Here is a 23359-nt window from a genome sequence, read left to right as displayed (position 1 = left end):
GTTCCGTTAGGCTTGGCGTTCACAGGACTACATTTCCAATCGCTGCTGCTGATGACGTCATTCACGTGCGCCAATTTTTACAGTCTTCGGGGGGATCTTTGATTAGCTACATGGTTAATACAATATAGTAAGGTACGTGCTGATTTACAGCGAAAGTATAATTTCTAAGTAACAGTCTTCGTGTTTTATATGCCTGAGTGGAATGGATTAACCTGTTAAAACATCCATAAGCAGCTTTTGTTCACAGAGAACACCCAGTGTCGGCAACATTAGCTTGTTTGCACACGGTAAAGCTAGCTAATGTGACGATTGGTGATAGCTAACTCACACCATCTCGTGTCTTTTAAAATTATGTATCTTGCCTAAGAGTTTTAGTACGCTTTTGAGGACTGTGTAAACTTAGGTGACCTTTTGACATCCATGTTATTAGTTTCAAAAAGGTATATGTTAGGAGACAAACAGTTACTACTTATCTCATTGATCATTTAATCGGGTAATATCGATTTCTGATAGGCTTTTTATTCAGGCATCTATACAAGTGATTACCAGTGTTGCCTCTTATATGTCCTCTAAACGTTATATATGTTACAGGTGAATGAACCAATCATTTAAAAATGGTTTCAACTCTCCCTGACCCACATCAGTTCATTAGTGTTGACGGCTGAGACTTTCCAGGGCACTCTGGAGTGCAGTTTACACCATTTTAGGCCATAACAAGCTTCTCAAGTTAGCTCGCATGTTAATCCTCTGTTGTTAGCTTAGATCAGCCTCGTCAAACTTCAGTGAGTCAAGATCTAATGTAAACAAAAATGCGTGAAAGCTTTTAAGAACATACATAAATTGACACATTTCCAGTTGAAAAATAATAATGCATTGCGGTTTTAATGCTGAGAAGCAAAAAACAAGCTTTATGACTGATCAATGAATTATATTATTACGTTGGATCACATTCACTTTCTTACTGTACGTTAACTTTGAGCTGTGTTACAACTGTTACACTGCATGATGACGTTTTAAATGTTTATGTTTTTTACTATTAGGCCAAGGTACTTTACTCATACTAACCTTTCATAGCTCAGTAATAAAATTATATTCAATATACAGTATAATATACACTACCTTCAGAAGTCTTTTGAAACTGTAGATTATTCTACTCTACAAGCAATATAGAGCCAATATAGTTTTGGTCAGAAGTTTACATACATTCGTTATGGGCATGAATGTCATGGTAATTTTGGGCTTTTGATGACTTCTTTGAACTCTTCTTTTTCCACTGTGGAATGATTGTACAGTGTACATATTTAATGACTTTAAAACAATTTTTAATTTACTTCGGATTTTCTCTAATCCACACAGGAAATCTATGTAAATATCTGAGGTGGTTCAAGACTTTTATTGGAAAGAAAATATTATGTAGAATTAAATAATGATTCTTAAAGGTCACCCCTTGGAAATGTTATTTATGGTATAACAGGATCTATTTTAGGTTCATTACTTTTTTCCATCTATATTAATGACATGCCTCAGGCTGTGTCTCATGAACCTGAATCCTTTACGTGGATGAGTTTGCTCATGTAGTTAGTGGAAATACGTCCTGACGATCCATCCATCCATTTGCTTCCCCTCCTTATCATGGTTGTGGGGGGCTGGAACCCATCCCAGCTACCATAGGGTAAGAGGCAGAGTACACCCTGGACAGCTCACCAGTCTGTTGCAGGGTTATCACAGAGAGATGGACAGCCATTCACACTCACAATCACACTAAACACCAAACACCAGCTAACCTAACCCCACTAATCCTAGGGATATTGAAGTTACATTGTCTCAAGAATTAGAATTTTGTTAGCCTATGGCCTGAGGAAAATATGATTTCACTTCAGCAAGGAAAACCTAATAAGATAAGAAACCTCTTAATCAAGTGTAACTCTTATGCCATTAGCTGAGCTAATTATAACAAGGACCTAGTACTAACTTTGAGCTAGAATTCATCAGGTACAAGCATGGCTATATCTGTTATTAAAACAATAAATAAATACAAAAATGAGAAAAAATGTTTTTATATAGGAAAATAAATCTTTCTTTTCAGTAAAGGAAAGTGTGGAGACATTGCAGATTTGGAGCTTTATGTGTGTGTGTTTGTTTGTTTTTTTCATATCCTCCATGTGTCTTTGTGGGGTTCCTGTGGGTGCTCTGGTGTCCTCCCACAAACTGTATGTTAATTGCCGATTCTAAATTGGCATTAAGTGTAGTTGTGCAAGTAGAGTTCATGGTTGTTTGCATCTCTGTGTTAGCGCTGTGATGCTAACACAGAAACACAGAGGCTGCTGGCCCCCTCACTGCCTCCCTGAACTTTTAAGTTGGCTAGGCAGTTGGATGGATGACTTAGCAAAATGCTTTACATTGGCATGTAATGGTTAATTTAATGTAATGTTTATCTATGTGTCTTAAGCTGTCACCATGGTGATGAAATCAGCAGTTGATGATGATGACACTGGCTGGGGGCTGGGTATCCCAGAAAAGATGAAGAACAACGCCAACTGGGTTGATATTACACATGAATTCAAAAGCGCCTGCAAAGGTAAGGACTGTGTGTGTGTGTGTGTGTGTGTGTGTGCAGTTAAAAAAAAGGGACTGACGTGTTTCTCCTTCCTTGTTGTCATCCTTTATTCATGCAGATTTGAACCTTGGAGAGTTGCTTCATGACAAGCTGTGAGTACACCAAAGTGCTTTTTTGAGTCCCTCAAATTAGAAATGACCTTTTCATCTTACTGCTTCACAGATCCTCAATTAAAAAAGTTTTCATGTCCCAAAGTCATAGTTCAAAACATTGACTGCGCGGAGTAATTATAATGAAAGCTTCTAATGTTTTTGCCACAAGTGACTTTGAATTTAATTGGGTTGATATTTGCATTCATTTTTGGATCGGTCCATAAATATTGTCAGTGTTTTTATGTTTTTATGTAGTGAACACAGAAAAAATGTTACAGAGGTCAAAAATGTTTTACTTCTGCTGCAGGTTTGGCTTGTTTGAAGCCATGTCAGCTATAGAGATGATGGATCCTAAGATGGACGCGGGAATGATCGGAAACCAGGTCAACAGGAAAGTGCTCAATTTTGAGCAAGCTATTAAGGTACTGATCTCTTTTTCATGGAATGAAAACAGTATACAGACAGAGATGTAATGTAATCCTAGATGTAATTTTTCAGAGCTTAGTTTCATTTGTTTGTGTATATAAAACACATTTAACCACCTTATTTTGCTCTTTCTTTGTTCCAGGAGGGTGCCATCAAGGTCAAAGACCTCAGTCTTCCTGAACTCATCGGGATCATCGACACCTGTTTCTGCTGTTTGGTGAATTAGCTTTTGCTTATTATAAGGCAAAATTTTGAAAGTTATGTTCAAGTAATGTGCTGCTCCCTGTAATTCCTTTGTACTGCAGATTTTCTGAAATGTGACTGGATTGGAAAATGTTTGCTGCAGTAGTATTAGCTTAATCTATATTCTGTATTTGTAGCTGTTTTAACGTTTTTATGCCATTTTTGTCTTTAGTAGATTGTAAAATTTGAGAAACACAATAAGCTTTGGCGAGATTACTGATACAGGTCGAGCCAGCGATGACTCAAACTGCAGACTCACTGATCAAGATATATTTATGTATGCATGTTTGTGTTTTCTAATATGTGTGTATATATAGATAACATGGCTGGAGGGCCACTCACTGGCCCAGACTGTGTTTACCTGCCTCTATGTTCACAACCCTGACCTGATTGAGGAGCCAGCCCTCAAAGCTTTTGCCCTGGGCTTGCTGAAGGTGTGTGACATTTCCCGGGAAAAGGTCAACAAGGCTGCTGTGTTTGAAGAGGTGAGCAGTTTTCTGCTGTCAGTCAGTAAATGTTTGGTTACTGTGGTACTGCACGTTTCAATGTGGACATAAAGTCAGAACAGATAGCAGGTTAAAATCATGGACCAACACAAAAAAAAACCCAGGTGGGAAAGAAAAAGCTGTGAGTAAGTTGTGTGTAAAAATTGAGATATCTGAAAGATGGAGCTCAGTGTAGCATTTCAGGACCCAAAGAGCTTTAGTTTGATTGCAAATGTGTGTTGTTTAAATCTATTTGTTTGAAAAGTTGTTCTCGTAGTAGCCCATTTATAAAACTGTCATATGTCTGAATGGTGATTTTTATCTTATATTTCTTTATGCAGGAGGATTTCCAGGCCATGACCTATGGCTTTAAGATGGCTAATAATGTCACAGATCTGCGGGTGACAGGTATGAAGACTTCCAGTCATAACTGAGTAAGGCTCAATATCAATCTCCAACCTAAAGCATAAAAATGAAACTCTTAACAACCTAAATGATACCATTCGAGTGCACAGGAGCACACACGTTGAGTAAGTCAGTTTGAGGCCTAGGATTGTGTGTTTGGGACTTTTTGTGGGTAATGCCCTCAGGCAGCATCTGCAGAAATGTAGACGTGCGACAAGATTTAAAAATCTCTGCCAAAGAACACTTGATACTTTGACAGTAGGCCCCTCGTGGTTTTAGCATAAACACACATCCAAGTTTATGAAGCAGTGTGTACACATTGGGATTGGGCTTTAGTCTGCAGCATCAACTACAGTGTAGACAGCTAAAGCAATTACAGGCAGACACTGTAATCATTCATCTCTCATGACGTATTAATCCCTTCAGGTATGCTGAAAGATGTAGAAGATGAATTACAGAGGAAAGTTAAGGTAATTATTCTTGTTGCTTTAAGTAAAGGCCATTGCCATTTCAATGAAGCACTGATAATGCAAAAGCTTTTCTGACATGCGATGTTTCTGGGTTATTTTGTGCTCCGTCAGAGTACGCGCAGTCGACAAGGTGAGCAGCGAAACCCGGAGGTTGAGCTGGAGGTAAGTGAGATCATTCACGCATTTGTGTTGAGTTTTTGCAACAGTTTTTTTTTCTAGAGGCATTTTCTTTAACTCCAGGAACAAATTATCTCTGTTTAGCTGTTTCTTTGTAATTTATACCTTTTGAGTCATATCTCACTACTGGCTATATCTCTCTGTCAATAAAGAGTGTGGGACTCACATGACCTCTTAAAGACTCAGCTCTGGAATTTCCAGCTCTTTCAGTTATATAGTTATATAAAGAAAGGAAGGGAAAAAAACAAGGAGAACCAAAAATGGACTTTTCTGAGCAGTCTTTAAAAAAAAACAGGTGTATTAATAGCTCTGCAATGTTCTCCCATGCTTTGTTTTTTTCAGCATCAACAGTGTCTGGCACTATTCAATAGAATAAAGTTCACACGCCTTCTACTGACTGCACTGATCGCCTTTACCAAGAAAGAGGTAATGCACATATGGACAAAAGCCCAGCAGCAGATAGAGACTGATTCTGTTTACTGCATGCGTTACATGTAAACAGAGTTTTTCTTGTGACTACACATGTAAAGACAAGTAGTCCACATGTAGCTGAAGTAATGAGTTACCTTATCTAACATTTTTCCTTTATTTCTGAACAAAAATATGAGTAAATGAAGCAAAATATCTTAAAAACAAAACAAAGAATAATGGAGGAAGTTTGTTTTTTAACAATCCTGATGATTTTCTTCTGAGGATGAAATTTTGATGTGTTAGAAAAACCCTGATGTTTATATATATAACTGTGATATTTACAAACTATATATACTTTTGTTGATAAGGGGGCTTGTTAGTAAGTGTTTTGTTTTGTGTCTTTATCAGACCAGCTCAGTGAGCGAGGCCCAGAAGCTCGTGGCACAGGCAGCTGACCTGTTATCCCCCATTCATTCCAGCATCCAGCATGGCATCCAGTCACAAAATGACACCACTAAAGGAGGTAGCACGCACATTCACGTTTAATCTGTTAAGTGGAGGAGTACAAGTTAAGCCTTTTTTTGCAATTTGCAAGCCAACAGCTCAGCTACAGCTGCAAAAGATATGTTTAAAAATGGGTAATTAAAGAATTTGAGCATAAAATAATCATTCTGAGGCTCCAGTTGTCCAGTTAAGTCATCGTAATGGCAACCTAAAGTCCACACTGGATGTAACTTGTCTACACTAACAGTTTTCCTCACACAGAACTGAAAAAATCAACTTCTTTTCATTTACTTTGGTTTGGCAAGTCCTTAAAGATGATTCAGTTACATTTTTTTTTCAAATGTGACCTGCGTTCATGTCTCTAATTTATGTTGTGATTAGTTTTGTTCCCTGTGATTGCTGCAGACCACCCCATCATGATGGGATTTGAGCCTTTAGTCAACCAGAGATTGCTGCCACCCACCTTTCCTCGCTACGCCAAAATCATTAAGAGGGAGGACATGGTGGCGTATTTCAGCAAGCTTATAGAGCGCATTAAGACTGTTTGTGACGTGATCAACACTACCAACCTACATGGCATACTGGTAAATACATTTCCTGAGGTTTGTCTTGATGCATTCGTTTTTTATTAAGTTTTATTATAAACAAGCTTTTCAGGACATTAGAAAGTTTCTTCTAAAAACTAGACTGTTTCAGTTATGCACCAGGTGCCCACCCTGAGACAACCCCAAAGGGGATTTGTGTGTCCAGTTGGAAATATGAATTGAAATTAAAGCTGCAAGCAGCACTGAGAGAGCCCGCGCACTCTGGCACCATCGAGCCATGCCCAACACCTCCTGTGCCCACTAGGTGGCGACGAAGTATCCCAGTTAACAGTATGTCACACTGGAACCACCTATTAAAATTTAATCTAGATTTGATAATGATTATAAGCTACTGCGCATTTTCTGTTCCAACTAGGCAGCGCTCAAACTATCGCTGACAAATGGTATATCAATCTGTTCAGAGCCAAACTATCATCATGCCTGTCAAGTCTGGTAGAGTTTGTTCAATCCGTTTTTGAGTTACAGCAGTTTCGTGGCGAATGATCGAAATGTGGCGTGTCGCCACGACATCACCCCTTCCTGTTGGGTTTGGGGTGATGGGCCCCTGGACATTTTTGTCCGTCTTTGTATGTTACACGTGTGTACCAAGTTTCATGTCTACAGCTGTTCCAAACCAATAAAATATCTTATTTTTCACCGTGCGCCAAATTTCATGAATTTATGACTATGTTAAGACTTTCAAAAAGGCAATTCATTGGACAAAATAATAATAACAAACAGCCTTCGCACGTTTCGTACTCTAATTATAAAGTTTCTCCTATGATAACTTAAAGATTGTGTTTTGTTGTTGCTGATGTTTTTACCAGGACTTCTTCTGTGAATTCAGTGAGCAGTCTCCCTGTGTGCTCTCCAGATCTCTTCTTCAGGTAGATGAGTACTTGCTTTCCTAAATCTTTCAAATGTACCTGTGGTTTTATTTTGGTGATCCGTGTAGATACGACCTCTGCAAATATGAAAAATACATGCATAGATATAAATACTCCATAGATACTATGGAGTATTTAATAAAAAAGTAAATGAAACTACATTTCATTTTTTTCCCATCAATCCAGACTACATTCCTGATAGATAATAAAAAAGTGTTTGGCACCCACCTGATGCAAGACATGATTAAAGATGCTCTGAGGTACTTTGTCAGCCCACCAGTCCTCTCATACAAGTAAGTTGTGTTTATTTTAAATACTAAATGAGATTAGTCGGTCTGTTGTTTTGTCACTAGCTTAGCTGTGATTTGAGGTTTACAACATGCTTTTACCTGTATTGATTACTTTAACCTTTCTACTGTCAGAGGATAGTTGGTGCAACAGAAAAATATCAGGATATATATGACACAATAATGACATTACTGTAGACTGAAATGAAACACAGTGAGAAATGAGATATGATCGGATTTAAAACACTTAATAACAATATCCGTTATAAACTAGTCAAATATCGTAACCACGTATTTAACATCTGATCATCAGTGGAAACATTGAACACACTGATATTGTATAATAAATGATAACAAGTGATTAGATATCAACAGTGATAATTTTAAAACCCCTTGGCCTGCAGTTAAGCTACTGGATACACTTACTCTGAACGCACTGCAGTGTGTGAGTTCTGGTTGTAAACCTCAAATAGACAATTCAGGAGCTAAGCTACAGAACAAATGTCCCTTTGTTTGGCTCAGATTGACCTTGTCACATGTGTTGATGTGCCTCTGTCTCTCCAGGTGTTGTCTCTTCAACAATCACCAAGCGAAGGACTACATTGACTCTTTTGTTACACACTGCTCCAGGGTATGTTATTGCTGTGGCTCAAAGTCTCTATATCTAAGTCATCTTTTATTATAGCTGACTTAGAGGTAAATCGTATGAAAGTAGACATAGACTTATGTGTAATAAAATATAAACATCACAAACGTTCATCCCTATAATGGATTATGTTTATGATTGTTGCATGTATTCATTTTCTCTTGCCACTCACCCCCAACCTGCTGCAGGAGATGGCTGCCCTCTCCCTGAGCATGGTTCTGCTGGAGGTTTCTTCCTGTTAAAAGGAAGTTTTTCCTTCCCACTGTTGCCAAGTGGTTGCTCATAACGAGTCGTCTGATTGTTAGGGTTTCTTTCTAATATTATCGAGTCTTTACAATATGAAGGGCTTTGAGGCGACTGTTTTTGACTGAACTGGCGTAATATGAACTGAACTGAGTGTTTTCCCCATAGCCTTTCTGCAGCCTCATCCAGATCCACGGACACAACCGTGCTCGACAGAGAGACAAGCTGGGACACATTCTTGAAGAGTTTGCCACACTGCAAGATGAAGTGAGCTGCAGCTACGTTCATCCAAATTAGCTGTCTTTGCAGTTCGCGCTACAGGCAGTTTCTCTAAATTTATCAAGCAACCTCAGAACTCTTTGTTTGTGCTCTACAGGCTGAGAAGGTGGATGCAGCTCTGCATAGCTTACTGATGAAACTGGAGCCTCAACGACAGCATCTAGCCTGTCTTGGGACCTGGATCCTCTATCATAACCTGAGGATCATGATTCAGTACCTGCTGAGTGGCTTTGAGCTGGAGCTTTACAGCATGCATGAATACTATTACATTTACTGGTAAGATTGCATGCCTCTGTGAATTACTGGCAGAAGCTGAACTCTCTCTCTCCCACATAACCTGGGTGCAGGTTTGCTGTAAATGAGCATGTGTTTGTTTTGGTTGTAGGTACCTGTCAGAGTTCCTTTATGCGTGGCTGATGTCCACTCTAAGCAGAGCTGACTCCTCTCAGATGGCAGAAGAGCGGATTCTAGAGGAGCAGCTGAAAGGGCGCAGCAGCAAAAAGACCAAGAAGAAGAAGAAAGGTACATTTTGTTGTGTTGCTTTTATGTGAAGCGGATAACCACAACATACAAACTGAAGTCTGATCAGAAATGACCACTTCATTGTAGAAGTGGCATCATCCTGTCGATATTTCTCCAAAGAGCACTGAAGTTATTGTTTCTGATTTTCTTCAGTTCGCCCTCTCAGCAAGGAGATTACCATGAGTCAAGCATACCAGAACATGTGTGCTGGCATGTACAAGGTAGGCATAAAAATAATGGCCTTTATTAGGCCACTTTTGGCACAACAAAGTGTAACATGCCCCTTCCCGGCCTTTCTCTTCAGACGATGGTAGCTCTGGATATGGATGGGAAGGTGCGTAAGCCTCAGTTTGAACTGGACAGCGAGCAGGTTCGCTATGAGCATCGCTTCGCCCCCTTCAACAGTGTGGTCACCCCTCCACCTGTGCACTACATCCAGTTCAAGGTACTGTGTCTTTTTATGGGCCTAATTCATCTTTTCTTTTTTAAAATATTCCACTTTCTTTTTAAAATGTTTCTCCTCTTCTTGCCTATTTCAGGAGATGTCTGATCTGAAGAAATACAATCCTCCACCAGGCTCTGCAGACCTCTATCTGGCAGCTAGCAAACACTTTCAGCAGGCGAAGCTCATCCTTGAAAATGTGCCCAGTCCCGATCCGGAGGTCAGAAAGTCAAAATACTGTGAAATAAATACAGCGGTTTACGTTCATTAGCATTTGTTTAGTTAGGAAGTAAAACTCTTGAGATTAAGACTCTCTTTTACAAGAGAGTGCTGAGCCCAGATGTGTAGCACTAATCTTGCATTCGAGCCAAACCTTATTTGGATGCATGCATGAAGCCCTACGTTTAGCTATTACTAGCTAGATAGATGCCTATATGAACAAATGAGTAAATTGATAAAATACTGCCCTGTCAATCAACAAAACTGAAACACAAACTTCCTAGATGGATTTTATCACCCAGTAAGCCATAATTTTAGTCACATAATTCATCACAGATGCTCCAAAAGGCACCAGCAGCACACACACAGTGCAGAAGGCCAGTTTATAGATTCAAAGTAGTGACGGTGAGGCCTCAAAGATACTGATCTGCTCCAGCTGCCTGTGTCCGAACAGCGACACGTTAGCATCATTAGCTCCAGTGACTGTCCCTTGGATTGAACACACTGCTCTATAATGTGGCTGCGATGCATAAAAGCAATGGTGTATGTAATTATCTTGGGGTGGTTTTCAATTTTATACAATGATATCTTATCTGCACTTTTTCTTTTCTTGTTCTATAACCACTCATCACTCTTTGATAACAGGTGAACCGTATACTGAAGGTGGCCAAACCTAATATTGTAGTTATGAAACTACTGGCTGGAGGTCATAAGAAGGAAACCAAGGTAACACATTACTCACATTACTTGTATTATTGTTTGTGTTTGTGTCTGCATTTACAGTTAATACAACGTAGATCTTTTAAGCTACAAACCAAAAGAATCAAACAAATGCATTTGATAATTTAAATAGGAGTAGTTGATATTTAAAAAAGTACTAACTGTGTACATATTGGTTGCATTGTGCTTCTCTTAATGCAGCTATACATTTCTTTATCCTCAGGTGCTCCCAGAGTTTGACTTCTCAGCTCATAAGTACTTCCCCATAGTGAAGATTATTTGATCCCGCCCCGAGCCACAGGGTGACAGCGTTCCTCACCTGAACGGGTGTGCAGCGGCCCTGACCCAGACCTCGTCCAACAGTTTGTGTGACACATTTAACTGTAACGCCATGCACAGGAGTGTCTGCACCTGACTCTTTTCTCACCTTTCTGAGAGATGAAACCAGAGAACTCACCACTGGACCTCAATGAGTGACAGTATGCACATTTGTATTTCTGTGTGTGTGTTACAGAAGAGCCGATGTGCTTTTGTGCAAAGACCTGGCAGATGGATGCTGCCTGAAGAACAAGTCTTGCAAATGCTTATAAAGAGTGCTGTAATGATAATAGGTTCATATCATTAAATCATATGAAACTTTTTTGTATGTGTCTGCATGTTTATCTGAGGAACAGCGTTGAATCTATAAATGATGTCCTGTTAAAGCTTATTGTCCCTGACTTTATGTGATTACTGGACTAAGTCAGATTGAAAACTTGACAATACAATGTGCAGTCTCTGTAAAACAGAGGTGTGAAGCATAAGGCCCAAGATCTGACAATCTGGAAGAAAAAAATAATTGGGGTGTTTTAGCTGTATTTTCATAAGTTTTGCAGTTTTGGGAAGGATCTTCCCCACAGCCATGCATACTGCACCAACGTAAATATCAATTTAATAAACAATTTAATGACAGAAAGTTGCTGGGTTTTTTTACTCTCTACTATTTAATTTATGTTTTGGGGTTTTTTTTTTCGAATAGAATAGTTTTATTTTGAGGATGTCAAGATAATTAAAAGAAGAGAAAAAAGAACAGACAAAAGTATAGACATCAAGTTGTCACAGTATCTCTCTACACAATGTTTATGCTCGAAAAGGAGTAGGATGAAGTTTACACTGACTTGTTCCTACTCCCTTATTTCAGATTCCATAACTTGTAAATCAGTGTTCAGAGTTCAACATATAATCCCAAAATATGAATGTTTATCTATGAACACTCATCTACACTCATACAATACACACACAAAACAACTGAAGCTCAATTCAGTTCAATTTTATTTATCCAGCGCCAAATCACAACAACAGTCGCCTCAAGGCGCTCTATATTGTAAGGTAGACCATACAATAATATATACAGAGAAAAAACCCAACAATCATATGACTCCCTATGAGCAAGCACTTTGGCAACAGTGGGAAGGAAAAACTCCCTTTTAACAGGAAGAAACCTCCAGCAGAACCAGGCTCAGGGAGGGGCGGGGCCATCTGCTGCAACCGGTTGGGGTGAGAGAAGGAAGACAGGATAGAAGACATGCTGTGGGAAAAGACTCACAAACCAAGAGATCAAACTACATTTTTACATTGGCTAAACACCCTGCAATGAACATTCCACCAAATCTCCCCTTTAAATTTGCTTTACAGTGTTTTCACAGAAAACAAAAGACATTCTGTCAGTTAATTTTTTTTTCTTCATTTTTCTATTTTCAGAAAAATCTGGGCAATGAGATACCAGAGCTTTCCGTCATTTTAAACGTATATTTCTTACAATTTAAGCCCAAAGAGTCATGCGTGCAGAGTGAAGACCTGTGGTAATAAAGTGATAGTTTGAATGCCACTAAATATAGAGAAAATTTAATTTTCTCAAGCTTAAATATTTTGAAGATCTATCCCTCTGTTTGAAAAGTAATGGTACTCCTATTTTACAGGCCAGGAACCATCAAGGCCTACCCCTTTTATTTAACACGAGAACACCACAGCCATCATCACACATCACAAGAAGACAAAAATATATTAATACAGTGCTGCAACAAAGTATTTACCTGCTTCACGATTGATTGATTTTTATTTTTTATTTTTTTGCATATTTGTCATACTCATATGTTTTAGATCATCAAAGAAATTTCAGGACAAGACAAAGATTGCCTGAGTAAAGCAATCAAGCATTTGGTTTAACTGACTATGAGTCTTTCTCGTCTCTGGGCGAGAGGGAGGAATTGTGGCCCGCTCTTCTTTGGAAAATTGCCTCAGCCACACTGGAGGGTTTTCAACCATGAGCGGCCCTTTTAAAATCATGCCAAAGCATCTAAATCTGATTTAACTCCGGACTTTGATTAGGCCACTCTGAAACCTTCATTTTATTTATTTTTTAAGCCATTCAGAGGTGGACTTGCTGCGTAACCTAAGAGTGCTTGAGCTTCAAGGGACAAACTGATGGCCGGACATTCTCCTTCAGGATTTTCTGGTAGAGATCAACATTCATGGTGCCATCAATCACAGCAGGTCATCCTGAAGCAGCAAAGCAGACCCAGACTATCACACTACCACCACCGCGTTTGACTGTTAATATGATCTCATTTTTATGCAGTGCCAGTTTTACACTAACTAACAGGGCTCAAACCTTCCAAAAAGTTAAGCTTTCTTCTTCAGTCCGCAGAATAGTTTCCCAGAAGTCTCAGGGATCATCGTGATGTTTTTTTAGCAGATGTGAGACGAACCTTTGTGGGGTTCACCTTGAACTGTAAATTTTTAAGCAGCATGGACTTTCAGTCTGTCTGTAATTTAATTATTTTTTGGAAAATAAATAAAAAATGATCATTGTACCGTCTCAGGTTTCATCCTCAGTAAATTGAGGAAGCTTGTTGACAGATGATTTCCTCTCAAGCTTTGTAATCAGTATCCAGAGTGAGCTGACTGCATATCCAGTCCTTGAAAAAATAAAACATGTCTCAAAGACAGATGGCCACTAAGTGGCACTGGCTTCCAGAACGTTGTAGAATTGATTTTAAGATGTTATTGCTTGTGTTTAAGTCTCTGAATGGATTAGCTCCGTCATACCTCTCTGACCTTTTAACTAAAAATACTCCAAATAAAACCCTCAGGTCAGCTGATGTTGCTTCTAGGCTAAAAAACAGAGGAGACCGGGCCTTTGTGATTGTTGGGCCAAACTTTGGAACAGTCTGCCCCTTCATATTAGGATCTCTCCGACCCTCGACATTTTTAAAACACATCTGAAAACACATTTTTACTTTTTAGCTTTTAATTGCGACTGAGTTCGTGTTTTATTCTCTGTCTGTGTTTGTTCTACTTTTTTACATTTTTTTACTGTGTACAGCACTTTGGTCAACCTGTGTTTTTAAATGTGCTTATAAATAAATTGATTGAATTTAAATTGATAAATCTTATTCAAACGGAGAATCAGGCTTTATTGTAATGTTCGGTTTTGTGCAGAAATATTTTTATTGTGTTACACTTCAGGTACTTTATATTCTAAAATGAGAAAGTGTATTTTTAATAGAAACTACAGTTAAACCCAAATTCTACAGCATAGTCTCAATCATCTTGTATGTTGGGGGTATTCTGGCACATACTATAATCTGGAGTTGTGCTCATTTAACATAAATGAAGGAGATGATTTATTCTGCCGGCACTCAATCAACCGTGGGTCAGCCTGACATTACAGAACGTCTCATATGAAGTAAAAGGGTGCATGAAATTTGAAAGTGATCACATTTTTATGGAAAACAAACATCTGATATTCAAATGCCTCAAACAGACATCAGATAAGACATGAACTTCAGGTAACCACATCATTTTTATTCATAGATGAAAACAGTGCCAAGCTGTTTATATTGCAACCATACTTGGCTTCAGCTTCTCAGGTCTCTGATCTTTTCCAGTTTATTTTAAACTCTCAGAATAAATTAGGAAAAATGAGAAATGACATTTTTAAGGGAAACGTATTTCCTCTGTGGTTTACTCATGGATTGTTCAGCATGGTGTCAGCAATCCACTGTCTGTAGTGACAAATATTCAACATTACAACAGGATTTGCACACTTATCAACAGGGTTACTGACAATTATTCCATGTAAAATGCTGTTGTACTCCACAGCTGTACCAGCATCACCCTGGAAGACATTCAGACAGAGTTCAGAGGTTAGATCGTTTTAAATGTCAGTGTTTAAAGTTTAATATTAAAACCAACTCGGGGTTAATATATCAAACAGTTTGCTTACAAAACAGGACTCCACGCCAGGTTTATGAGCACACATGGTGGTAGACTCATCACTAAAGTATTTACTATCAGGTTTATCATTCTCTCCACACTGAGCTATCTCAGTCATAGCGCACTTTAAATTCTTGGGGTTGCTGGCCTCTGCGGAAATAAGATAAAGCATTATTAAACTTATTTCTATTTCCAAAAACTGGATCTAGTGTCTGAGGGTTTCCTTACTTTTCACATCAGCTGTCTTGAAACCCCATCCTCCAACCTGAACAGGATCATTCATATTTGGTTTTTGACACCCTTCAGCAGGAGGAAGCCTGATAGTGGGAAGTTTAGGATTCACATCCTCATTCAGTTTTATCAGCATAATATCATGGGGTTGATCACCGTCTTTGAAGGTAAACTGTTGTTTAGGATCAATGTTCTGCTCAAGATTTTGGGGGGATCCTTTAAAAAGCTTCTTAAAAAAACCTTTCATTTTTTTCAATAATGATACTTTGTTGTTTAAGCCAATCTTCACTTTGACCATCCTGCAAAAAAAAAAGAAATTGATTTGTTTATTTCAGTACATAATATAATAACAACAATATTACTGAACAGCTTAAAAATTGAGTCACTCTGTTTTATCTTTGATTTTCACTTCACCTTCACTTTGTGCTCCTGATGACACACTAGCTTTAAACACCATTCCCTCTCATTGGTGAAGTGACTCAACAAAAGCTGCAGTTTCTTACCGTTCGGCACAATGAGAAGCCGTGATGACCCAGCGGGTGTTAATCAGAGCGCCTCCGCAGGTCATGCCCCCCTGAACAGAGTCTATCTGGACATGATACTGCCTGTCCTCCTTACAGGATACTCCCCCAACAATCCTCTTCTCAATGTCTCCTGATGCACAACCTGACATGAGGAGGGAGAGAAGGGTGAAAAGTGCACTCGTGCTAAATAATTTCTTCCTTTTAAAAACGTGAACGTAGACAAGAATATGAAGGAAAACAACTCACCAGCGAGCACAAAAACAAAGACAAAGGAAAGCATCATCCTGGTCCCTCTGGATGTGGATCACTTCAGGTGACCAAAAGTCTGATCCTGCGTCTTTTTTATAGCATGAACCAAGTGGTGTGAGATGCCTAATATGGCAGTTACATGTACTGTTAGGGTGGGACATGCAGAGGATTGGAGAAATGGGAAGGAGTGTATTTAAAATACTGAACAGGTTTTTGCATACCAGCTGCACCTGTGACCTCCTGAACTAGAAGAACCAGTTTGGAGCCCCTTTTTACCTCAAACTAAACTTGTGGGATTCGTTTCATTTTTTAAAGAATTTTTCAAACTTTTAAGACAGGCCTTTTTAAATTTATATCACCTTAAACTCTACACTTCAAAATAAAATAGTTTAGCAGCCTTGTGCTTTTTCCATGTAACTTAGAGTATATTTACTGCAATATATGATGAATGATGATTTGATTTGGGCTTAAATTAAAAGTTAGTTCTTTATATCACATTGGGTGGAGAAACTTATTTTCCCACTGTCTCCCTGGAAAATCCTGCTAGAGATCTGGGTCAATTAAACACTATCCACTTATATAAAAATAAAACACTTAGAATTATGGTATATATGACAACATGCTACTGAAGTCATCCTCCAAATGTATTTATTTGTTAATTAATTTTTTAATGCTGTACTGTCTGGCAGCTTTTACAGTCAAAATTCTGATCTGAATGTAGTGTTGTGCCAAACACACTCGGGTTTTCCAACATGAGCTCTATAAATGTTCTATAGACTGCTTTTGCTCATGTATGTATTTCTTTTAGCTGTTTATTTATTCATTTCTATTAGTGTTAGTTCAATTATTTTACTATATGTGTCATAGTATCCTCCACATGTATAATTACTTTAGTAGAGGTAAGCCCAAATTATAGGCTTACCTTTTATTTTATATTGGAGTTGCCTGCTATAGTTTTATATTGTATTTTAGGTCAAAGTTAAATGGAGCTGCTTAAACAGCTTAATAGCCCAATGTATGAGAATGTATATACAATATTCCTTTAGTTGCTTTGGAACCCATATCAACATATCCATAGTATTTTGCATATTCAGAATCATGAAGAGATACTTATACAAATGCTTAACCAAATCCTTTGTAACCAAATGCAATCAAGCTGATAGTTTTCCGTTTTATTGTATATTGCTTCTTATTGGACTTTCTGTTGAACTACGTGCAAAAGTTATAGTTAAAATGTGTAAAACATGTTTTTAAAACCCAGTCTATTCAAAAACAGTAATTGTTGTAACGAGAAAACTTGTGAACTTAACGTTTGATGATAAAGTGAAGACTACTCAGTAGCCTTTTGAATATACAGTATACAGCTAAGATACTGAACAGGTCCCGAGGACCCGAGCTTGAAGGATAGACCGCCCACAGGGGCGAGTGGGGAATTATTATATATATATATATATATATATATATATATATATATATATATATATATATATATATATATATACATAATAAATGACAGTTTCCAGGTTTTATGTTTCAGTTCTTTAATCCACTCCTGAACCTTTGAACCAGCCAGGAGCACAGAAGCTGAAGGCCATGGTGTTTCAGAAATACTTGGAATGGTGACTGTAGCATTATGAAAATTACAGTGATAACACATCTAACATCATGAGATAATATAGTTATATAGTAAGTTTCTACACAGAGCAGAACATCTGCACAAAACAAAAGGCCACAAACGATTCATAATATTCCCAAAAGGTTGATTCTGTTCATCTGGATGGAGAAACGTTTCATCATTCACCATAATATTATTACTTATTCTGTTAGTTGACTTTTATCAAAGTAATTTTCATTTAAGCTTTCCATTTAAAAGATCTTTCACTTGCTGGGTGAATATGTAAACAATACACTCCAGAGCCGCTAAAGCAGAGACTGAATCTGCACAGCAAAATTATTAAGGCAGTATCAGACAGCTGGATGACAGTTTTCAACTACTGACTTTTTTCACTTTGTTGCATAAGCATTGCAGGTATCAGATATTTGATTGCATTCATTTGCATTTTAAGCTCCTTTTACAACCTTCCACTTTCTTTTTCTAAAGCCTCATGTTGCAACCGCAGCTTCATCATTCTTAGTTTCTGTTTTCATTGTCACATTTATTTCATTCAAACTTCCTTTGTGGAAATTAAGCAGTTCAGTAGCAGCGTTTGCAGCAGACACAGCCAACAAAACAGTCAGTATGCATTTCTCCACCAATCAGTTATTTCTGAATCCATCGTTAACGCTAGAAATCATACGTCATTGCTCAGACAACATAGATATTACAAGGGCAGACAGCGCCCCCAGTGGACAGGTCAAATAGTCCCTCCACTCGGTGCTTTAGTCATTGCACATGAAGAGCGAAAATTTCATTTCATTTAATTGCATAGTTCAGTAATCAGTTTAAACAACCCGAGCACGAAGCAAAGCATTTAACATGCACACACAAACAGAAGGGGAAGATAAGGTGTCAACCTATCCTCTCTGCATGCCACCACACCGTGAAACAACTGATGGCTCTCGCCTTCATTAAAAACCTTAATGTGAAATAAGCATAAACCTTAAACCCAGGAATAGATGTGCAACACAACATATAAAGGTTCATAATACTGGGAAATCCCTACATCCCAGTACCACTGTTAAGATACTGACTGTTATGTACTTTCTGTTTATCTATGGTCATTTGATAAACAAAATTATTTTATTATTATATTTATATATATCTTATTTTCACCCGGTGGGGAGTAGTATGTGTGTGATACTAGAGCTCTAACAGAGCCTGGGGGTCCTGTCAGTATCTTGGCTGTTCCTAGGTTTGCATTCTTCTGGACAGGGACCTGATGTTCAAACTGGAATCTGCTGGAGCCACTCTTCCAATTTGGTTACCGCTCCTAATGCTCCCATTACCACTGGGACCACAGCTTCCAGCTGCCTACTGGAAGCGCCATATCTATCGCAACTACAGTCCTCTGCTCCTTGTCAACTACCTGCAGGTGCGCCTCCAGATGAGAGTAGATGTGAGTAGATGTGCAACAGATTTTTATAGTTTTTTCTTTCTCTTAGTTTAGGTAAAAGTTTTTCTAGTATGTTTCTCACAGTCGGGGGGAGTATTTTTTAGCCAGGAAAAACATTTCACTGTATGTTGTACTAGCTATAACTACATGTGACAAATAAATAAAGAATTGAATTGAATTGAGTAAGGCAAGTCCGGAGGAGTCAGCTGAAAGGGACGAACAGGTTGATTAAGTTTATTAACACCTATGATGTGAAGATTGTCAAATATCTGGGAGCAGACAGAAGCCACTGACATCAAGACAAGAAAGCTCCTTACTTTGCATGGAGGGTTTCACCCCAAATCCAGCATCCTGAGACTGTAAGCTAAGCAGAAGGAAGGAGGCTGAGGACTGTGAGCATCAGAACCACTATTCAAGGTAAAAGAAAACTGGTAATAGCAGGCCTAGGAACAGCTGAAATACTGTGTAGGATCTTTTAACTCCCAGGCCTCTGGTTGAGGACCCGAGCTTGAAGGATAAAGACCACCAAAAGGGCAAGTGAGGAATTCATATATAAATGTACATACCATATATCAGGGACGTTGCTTGGATGTCTGAATTTTTTTGTATTTAAAGTGTTAACAGCACCTTTTTATAAAAATAAGTTATTTATTATTTTTTTAATTTCTGTTTTCATTCTGCAGTACTTTGTTTTTTGAGTATTTTAATAATTACTTTTCTTTTACACCATTTTTGGGATTTCACTGTATTCATCGACACTGACTTACTCTTTCCTACAAACTATTCTGTGTAGCGTTTTCAAATGTAAACTAGATTTCATTGAACATGAAACACAACATAATACATGAACCTCTACCATTTTCCTCTTATTGTGGCACAAGAGCAACAAATTGTAACCAGAGAAATTACAGAAAATGCACTCAAGAGATGGGTTCATATTTATGAAATAACATTAGCAGCACAGTCCTCACATTATTGTCAATGGAATGATGAATTCACCTATTGTTAATGTTACAACAGTAATATGCACTGCACATCTTTTACTAGATTAAAGTTTGATATCGCACGGACATAATAACCTCAGATCTTTTACTGGGCATCATGAGGTCGGCTCTGAGCAGCTGTGTGACTTTATGTTTACACCATCGCAGAGCTGTAATTATTTCTCTCTGCCCCCCTGATGTTCTCAATAACTTTGTTATGAGTGATGAATTTGTTTGTTGTTTCAGCCTACATGAGAAAATTAATGGATGTGTGACTGAGTGTGAGAAGTGTGTGAATCTGTGGCTCAGTGTGTCAGAGGTGGCAGCATTAACTTTCCTTCTCCACCTCCTCTCACGTCACCTGTGCCCTCGTCACTTTCAGAAAGATTTAGAATGGCTGAAGTGTTTTAGCCGACAAATCATCACCAGATTTACTTGCTTTACAGCAAGAGGTGGGAAGTAATGAAGTAAAAATATTTTGTTACAGTACTTAAGTAGACCATTCAGGTATCTGTACTTTACTTGAGTATGTAGTAAACAGTTTTTAATGAACACTTTTGACAGTGTCACATTGTTAACAGTAATCTAGTCAGTTTTCTGCAGATACAAAAAACACAGCCAATATTAACCCTCACAGTTATATTAAATTTTGACCTGATAATGTGGTTCTATGATGTAAGACACTAGGAAGTCAGACACATCCTGTGCCCCCAATCTTCCTTGTGGCTGCAGCTGAAACTATTTTATCTCTTTTACTCTGCAGCTGGTCGGCTCATACAGCCTACTCTGTGACATGTACAAAGACATAAGTATTGGATTATTTACCACTTTTATTTAGGCTCATAGTAAGAATTATTTAAGACTGGACACAGATGATGATAGCAGTGAAGACAAAACAGTGAAGTGTTTGACTGCCCTTAACTGAATTGTAAATGAGCAGTTAAGGTAGCACATGACCCAGGCGTTAACCTCACTGAGAATCTTGGGATGTGCTTTGTGTGAAAACACACAGACTCACTATCGAGATACACAACTGGGAGAAAAATCAGTGTAAATCTGCAAGTGTATCATCAAAACTGAACGTGATCCGACAAAACAGAATTCTAGCACATACTATGATCTTGAGTTTTACTTAGTTCACATAAATGAAGGTGCCTTGTTCTACAGATTTGTCAGTGCTCATTTAACAATGGGTCAGCTTGATATCACACTATGTGCTCTATGAAGTGGGAGTGTGGCTGAAATGTGAAACTTTTTTTTATGGAAAACAGAAAGAAATGACAGTTAAACCCAAATTCTACAGCATAGTCTCAATCATCTTGTATGTTGGGGCTATTCTAGAGCATACTAAAATCTGGAGTTGTGCTCACAAACCCTATTCAGTTTTATCAGCATAATATCATGGGGTTGATCACCTTCTTTGAAGGTAAACTGTTGTTTAGGATCAATGTCCCGTTCAAGATTTTGGGGGGATCCTAAAAAACTGTTTTAAAAAAACTTTAACTTGTTTCCAAAATGGTACTTGGTTATTTGAGCCAATCTTCACTTTGACCATCCTGCAAAAAAAAAAGAAAAGAATAGAAAAAGGAGAGATAAGCTTATTTGAGCACATAATATAATAACAACAATATTACTGAGCAGCTTAAAAATTTAGTCACTCTGTTTTATCTTTGATTTTCACTTCACCTTCACTTTGTGCTCCTGATGACACACTAGCTTTAAACACCATTCCCTCTCATTGGTGAAGTGACTCAACAAAAGCTGCAGTTTCTTACCGTTCGGCACAATGAGAAGCCGTGATGACCCAGCGGGTGTTAATCAGAGCGCCTCCGCAGGTCATGCCCCCCTGAACAGAGTCTATCTGGACATGATACTGCCTGTCCTCCTTACAGGATACTCCCCCAACAATCCTCTTCTCAATGTCTCCTGATGCACAACCTGACACGAGGAGGGAGAGAAGGGTGAAAAGTGCACTCGTGCTAAATAGTTTCTTCCTTTTAAAAACGTGAACGTAGACAAGAATATGAAGGAAAACAACCCACCAGCGAGCACAAAAACAAAGACAAAGGAAAGCATCATCCTGGTCCCTCTGGATGTGGATCACTTCAGGTGACCAAAAGTCTGATCCCGCGTCTTTTTTATAGCATGAACCAAGTGGTGTGAGATGCCTAATATGGCAGTTACATGTACTGTTAGGTGGGAGTTAAGAAGATAGGAGAAATGGGAAGGAGTGTACTAAAATACAGGGTAGCGGGGTTTTGCATACCAGCTGCACCTGTGACCATTTTGGAGAGTTATAATTTTGGAAAACTTCTTAAAGGGCACCTGCTATCACATCAAATTTCATCTTTTTAATTTAAGACCACCGGAATAACTTTGATGCTTCACAGTTAAAAACATCCATACATCCCATATATTTTGATATAATTGTTTTATTCAGGGTTGCAGGTTTAGAGTACATTTGCATAATGACTGAAATTAGCACCACTGACAAACAATGGGCTGTGAGGTCAGTTTCTTGATCATTGACATGCAAATTGTCATGGCCATTTATCAATAACCACTGATCAAAGACCATTGATCAATGACTGAAAGAGTCACTTGAACACACACACACACACACACACACACACACACACACACACACACACACAAACACAGCTCTGATAGCTGTTAAACTACTGCAATATTTCAAACAAATGAAGAGGTTAAACATTAACAGTTTCTGTTGAGTTCTGTGTAATGTTTGAACTACAGAAAGCGTTGTGCTGCAGTGCTGCCCAAGATACAGAGACACACCCAATATCAAGATTCACACTTACTTTACACTTTATGTTGAAATTTGATCTGATCATGTGGTTGTTTAATGTGAACCAATAGAGCGAGGAAGTCAGACATGTCCTGTGCCTCCAATCGTCCTTGTGGCTGCAGCTGACACAGTTTTTGTTCACCTGTTTTTTCTCACTCACTGTGTTTGTGTGCACCTTGTGTTGGCTGCAGGTGTGCTCAGCTCACCTCAGCTGTCTCTTGTAGGGACCTTCTATGAGGCTCCAGCTGAAACTCCTATATTTCATTTACTCTACTACTACTCAACTGGTCAGCTCATACAGCCTACTCTGTCACACGTACAAAGACAAAAGTATCAGATTATTTATTTCTGTAATTTATTTAGGCTAATAATAGTTTATCAACCCTAATTACTAACATGTTGTTCTGTTAATTAAGTACATCAGAGGAACAGCTCGGGTCAAATGTTTTAGAGACAAAGTTAGAGAGGCAAGGTTTGGACATGTGTGGAGGAGGGATAGTGGATGAATCATGTTAATGATGGAGCTGCTAGGCACTTGGAAAAACGGAAGACCACAGAGAAAATTCATGGATGCAGTCAAGAAGGACATGCAGA

General features: G+C 38.4%; 3 protein-coding genes across 3 annotated transcripts; 1 reads left to right on the top strand and 2 right to left on the bottom strand.

Moving 5' to 3' along the window:
* The first annotated feature begins 7 nt into the window (after window positions 1-7).
* Window positions 8-11363, top strand: naa35 (N-alpha-acetyltransferase 35, NatC auxiliary subunit). Its single transcript, XM_040031659.1, has 23 exons — window positions 8-132; window positions 2450-2578; window positions 2676-2709; window positions 3017-3131; window positions 3278-3352; window positions 3696-3863; window positions 4205-4271; window positions 4695-4738; window positions 4850-4900; window positions 5258-5341; window positions 5735-5849; window positions 6236-6414; window positions 7242-7301; window positions 7488-7594; window positions 8153-8219; window positions 8646-8744; window positions 8854-9032; window positions 9142-9278; window positions 9432-9499; window positions 9583-9723; window positions 9818-9940; window positions 10585-10665; window positions 10883-11363. Exons 2-23 carry the CDS (start codon window positions 2458-2460, stop codon window positions 10940-10942), a joined length of 2175 nt encoding a protein of 724 aa, XP_039887593.1. The 5' UTR covers window positions 8-132; window positions 2450-2457; the 3' UTR covers window positions 10943-11363.
* A 3121-nt stretch (window positions 11364-14484) lies between these two features.
* On the bottom strand, window positions 14485-16053 carry LOC120733442 (kallikrein-15-like). The gene is made up of 5 exons (XM_040031649.1): window positions 15918-16053; window positions 15651-15813; window positions 15145-15446; window positions 14927-15066; window positions 14485-14818 (listed from the first exon to the last, which is right to left on the bottom strand). Exons 1-5 carry the CDS (start codon window positions 15952-15954, stop codon window positions 14669-14671), a joined length of 792 nt encoding a protein of 263 aa, XP_039887583.1. The 5' UTR covers window positions 15955-16053; the 3' UTR covers window positions 14485-14668.
* Window positions 16054-20721: 4668 nt separating this feature from the next.
* LOC120733441 (trypsin-1-like) lies at window positions 20722-22126 on the bottom strand. The gene is made up of 3 exons (XM_040031648.1): window positions 21999-22126; window positions 21732-21894; window positions 20722-21512 (listed from the first exon to the last, which is right to left on the bottom strand). Exons 1-3 carry the CDS (start codon window positions 22033-22035, stop codon window positions 21413-21415), a joined length of 300 nt encoding a protein of 99 aa, XP_039887582.1. The 5' UTR covers window positions 22036-22126; the 3' UTR covers window positions 20722-21412.
* Window positions 22127-23359: the final 1233 nt, after the last annotated feature.

The sequence above is a fragment of the Simochromis diagramma genome, unplaced genomic scaffold (genome assembly GCF_900408965.1).
Source record: "Simochromis diagramma unplaced genomic scaffold, fSimDia1.1 OVJJ01000284.1, whole genome shotgun sequence".
Lineage (NCBI taxonomy): Eukaryota > Metazoa > Chordata > Actinopteri > Cichliformes > Cichlidae > Simochromis > Simochromis diagramma.
This window is presented reverse-complemented; position numbering and strand designations above follow the sequence as displayed.